Source organism: Urocampus carinirostris, chromosome 16 (assembly GCF_059441175.1).
Source record: "Urocampus carinirostris isolate Australia breed hairy pipefish chromosome 16, RoL_Ucar_1.0, whole genome shotgun sequence".
Lineage (NCBI taxonomy): Eukaryota > Metazoa > Chordata > Actinopteri > Syngnathiformes > Syngnathidae > Urocampus > Urocampus carinirostris.
The window spans coordinates 14,223,834-14,228,295 of NC_142364.1; the positions used below are offsets into that span (position 1 = coordinate 14,223,834).

The following is a 4,462-nucleotide window of genomic DNA, read 5'->3' on the forward strand; positions in this document are numbered from 1 at the left end:
TTTTCCGCACTATAAGGCGCACCGGGTTATAGGGCGCACCCCCAAAAAATAGTTTTTGGTCCTACTTTTGACATACATAAGACGCACCGGATTATAAGGCGCTACAATGGGAACGTGGACAAAACAGTCAGATAGTTCAGTCCAACTTATTACCCCCTTAACATTCCCAAAGCTTGCAAAGAAGCAAATACGTGTCGTAGAAACGTGCGGATGCGGTGTCCGTACGATGTCACTCAAATGCATCGTTCCATCATTCGGAAGGTTAAAGTCTTGGGATTCAAGAAATGCCAACCATTCCTTAGTTTCTATTTTCTTTTTCGCTCGCAACTTTACTGTGCACATGACAATAAACACTTGGAATTGAGTTTAATTTAAAAATAGACACTCCATTCCATCCATTATCTGCACCGCTTATCACAGAAACATCGAGTTCAGTCTGAAACAAGATACAGGGATAATATATAGCCAGAGTAGCTCACCGAAGTCGTTGTGTTCATAATAATGTGCAGCCATGGTCCTCTCATATCCGTGAGTTTAGTAAATCCAGGAGAATAAAATATTTACAAATACAGAATAGTAAAAAATGCTTTCTGTATGCCGTCCACCACGTGCTGTACACACAACTTTTTCGGCCAATTGCAGGCTTTGTATTGCCGTTTAAGCCAATGGCAGCCTGTAAATGATAAAAAGGATCCGCCCCTTGACCTCCAAATAACTTTAGCCAATAGTGATCGATTCAACTGATGATTGACACATCTTTTTCGGCCAATTGCAGGCTTTGTTTTGCCGTTCAAGCCAATGCCAGCCTGTAAATGATAAAAAGGATCCTCCCCTTGACCTCCGAATAACTTTAGCCAATAGTGATCGATTCAAATGATGATTGACACATTGGTTAGCCAATGAAACGCCGGTAAATAAATCCCAGCATACACCGCGGACTACTTGGCGTTCGGGGGAAAATCGAGTCGGTGGCTGCAAGTTAGTTGGAAAACTATTAAATATTGAACCATAAATAAGGCGCACTGTATTATAAGGCGCATGGTCAGCTTTCGAAAAAAAATAAAGGCTTTTAGGTGCGCCTTACAGTGCGGAAAATACGGTAAATGGAAAATCGAGAATTCACATTCAAATCTGTCAAGAGAAACAAGTTCAGGACATATTTTTGACGTATTTAGTTGTTTATTGAAGGGAAGTTAAGTTGAGTTAATGACATAAGAAAAATGTGAGGAATAGTCAATGAATTTAAACTTAACTTACCTCTTTGCCTTTTAGGGGGCGGCAATGGCTCAGGAGGTAGAGCGCTCGTCTTGGGATCAAGAGCTCGCAGTTCGAATCCCGGCTCCTCCGTGTTACATGTCGAAGTGTCCTTGGGTAAGACACTGAACCCCTAATGCCCCCAATAAGAAGAAAAGCACTATATAAATGCAGATCATTTCATTTCACAGTTAACTCATTGCCAGTTTACTTAAATACAAAACATATGATTGACATCCAGAGCTGTTAATGGAACTAAATTCAGAACTGATTTTCAACATATGTTTGCAGAACTCCTGGTCCACCAACACCATGGCTCGGTTGGGGAAGGCTCAGCAGCGCGTCCACTTCTTAATGGTTCTCAGGTGGAACAACCTGGAACAGAAGGTGCTGGTGTCCTTCTACAAAGCCACAGTGGAGAGTATTCTGACATACGGCATACCCGTGTGGTAAGCTGCGAGCATGCTAGCAGACAGGAAAAACATACAGAGTAATCAACACAGCACAAAAGATCACTGGCTGCTCTCTTCTCAGTCTGGAGGACTCCGGGCGGATCTTGCCCACTTCGACAACAAGGACCTTTTTAACCACTGCAGGGACTTCAACCCCAGTGATATGAGCCCACCTCAGAGTTAAACTCCCATTCCCGAGTTGATGCCTCAGTTACTGCCGAAGCCAAATTCTGCTTGGCCAGTCGGTACCTGTTAGCTGTTCCAGAATCCCACAGGTCATGAGGGCCCGATAAAACTCATTCTTCAGCCTGATGGTATCCGTTACCGCCGGTAATCACCGGGTCTGAGGGTTACCACAATGGCAGGCACCAACTTCTTTACATAGGGCATGGTCCACTCAGACTTAATCTCCTAAAAGGCAAGTTTTGTAGCTTTTGGCTAAGCACCTGACCCCATTGTCCTCTCCCACAGGCTTTAAGCCCATAGAAAGGGGGACCCACGTCGTCCCATTGGGCTAAGCCAGGCTGGAAATGTTTAAAAAAAGCACCAGGGAGCCACTAGGGCATGTATAAGAGCTGAGTGGCTCCAGAAGTGCTAGATGCCGACCCTCAGGCTAGGTCTTGGTCACATTGAGTCTGTAGTTTCTATTCTTCCTTGAGCTTTATATGACCCATTTTTGGTCTCAGTTTCTCCATCCATCCATCCATCCATCCATTATCTTCCGCTTATCCGGGGTCAGGTCGCGGCGGCAGCAGCCTTAACAGGGAAGCCCAGACCTTCCTATCCCCAGCCCATTCTTCCAGCTCATCCGACAGGATCCCGAAGTGTTCCGAGGCCAGCCTAGAGACATAGTCCTGGGTCGTTACCGGGACCTCCTGCCAGGGGGACATGCCCGGAACACCTCCAGAGGGAGGCGTCCAGGAGGCATCCTCATCACTTAGCCACCTCAACTAGCTCTTCTCAATGCCGAGGAGCAGTGGCTCTACACTCCCTCCCTGGTGACCTTATCCCTAAGGGTTCTTTCGGTCATAACCTACAGTCAATGACCATAGGTGAAGGTAGGAACGTAGATCGACCGGTAAATCGAGCGCTTTGCCTTTCGGCTCAACGGCCTCTTCACCACGAAGGACCCGTACAGGGTCCTTCTGACGGCACCGACCTGTTTGTCGATCTCCCGTTCCAACCTACCCTCACTCTTTCACGAGTGCAGTTTCTCTTTAAGAAAAATGTAAATATAAAAAATAGAAATATTTAACCCACCAATCCCCCCCCAAAATGCCTCAACATTCCATACAATCAATATAATTTCCTGAGAACACCCTGGCGAAAGCTTGCCCTTTTGCTAGTCTTACCCTGACTCACTAATCATAACATAATGATTGCCAATAATAAAACGTATGAAAGTTGTCGCTCGACTTAAGACTCTCCCGCTACAGTGGATTACTTGTACCATGGACTGTTATTGCAACACAACAAATGGAAAGGTCACCTATGGCGAGCAGGAGGAGAAGCAATACATGCGCTTCGACTCTCCGGCTTTTTAAATGAGATTTCATTAGGCGTGTAATGGCATCAGGAATGTTAATAAAGAAGCTTAATTACTAGACGGGAGGTGCGCGGGAGGTTTCAGACGCACGACAGGTGACTGGCTGCCGCTGCCCTTGGGGAAATTTTCCTGACACGCCGGTAAGCATCGTCTCCTTTTGCCCGGCGAGGAGAACAAGACGCAGAAGGCAATTTTTTGTGCGGTCACAGACTTGGATAAGGGCAATATTTTTCGCTATGTTTTCTGATGACTGGGTAACTTGGACCCAAAACTCTGTAAAAACCATAACAGACGAATAGATCAGTATAGTGAATAGTGTGAACGTACACCTATAGGCTCACTTCCACTCCGTACTCTAATTCCGTAAGTAAAGGTTTGAAGGGAACAGTAGGATCCGTTCTCAAGCACTGCAGAAAAAAGGAAAGAAAGACAGAGAACGAGATATGAGATAGCTGATAGACGGACAGACAGACAGACAGACAGACAGACAAACTCGAAGTATTTTTTCTTTAAAAATACCTTTTTAAATATATGTTTTGTCTGATATCCATTCTTGCAAAACAACTATTGAAAGGTGTTAATTAAGATGATTAAAAATGCATTTTTATAGGAGAATAACAAGTTCGAATAGAATAAAATGACATAAACAAAATTTAAAATCAGCAAAATTATCTGCCAGTCCTACAAACCAATCATATCTTCATTAATTTTTATATTTGATATATTTAGTTTTTATTTAATTTACATTAATTTATTTGAATTCATAAAAAATATATATTTACAATAAGAAACATTTCAGTGGGTTTGGATTGTTTGTTTATTTTTAATATATATTTTATTCATATTTAATGATGCATAATCATGGTTGGGTAGAGTTACTTTAACTTGATTACTTTCAATTACTTTTGGAATACTCCAATACCAAATATTCTAATAAAAGGCAAAATAAACTAAATATGAATAAAATTATGACTCACAACACGTGGTAAGCTTTCTCTCCTGGCTTTGATCTCTTTGATCTCCGGCAAAACTAACATCAAATGCGACAGAAACGAAATGAAAATAAATCCAAACAGCTTGCCGACATCATTTTTGCCGTTCCATGTGTTCCGTTACTCCCCAAGCCTGCACAAAATTTAGTATTTTTATTCATATTTAGTTTCTTTTGTCTTTTATTAGCATATTTGGTATTAAAGTAATCCAAAAGTAA

The 4,462-nt window shown here is 42.5% G+C and overlaps 1 protein-coding gene across 1 annotated transcript in view; it reads left to right on the forward strand.

Moving 5' to 3' along the window:
• LOC148350345 (low-density lipoprotein receptor-related protein 1-like) overlaps positions 1–1,707 on the forward strand; it is a 118,032-nt gene extending 116,325 nt beyond the window's left edge. The window contains exon 6 of the mRNA XM_088320000.1: positions 1,546–1,707. Coding sequence (XP_088176126.1) covers positions 1,546–1,707 — 162 coding nt within the window. The remainder of the gene's footprint in view (positions 1–1,545) is intronic.
• The last annotated feature ends 2,755 nt before the right edge of the window (positions 1,708–4,462 follow it).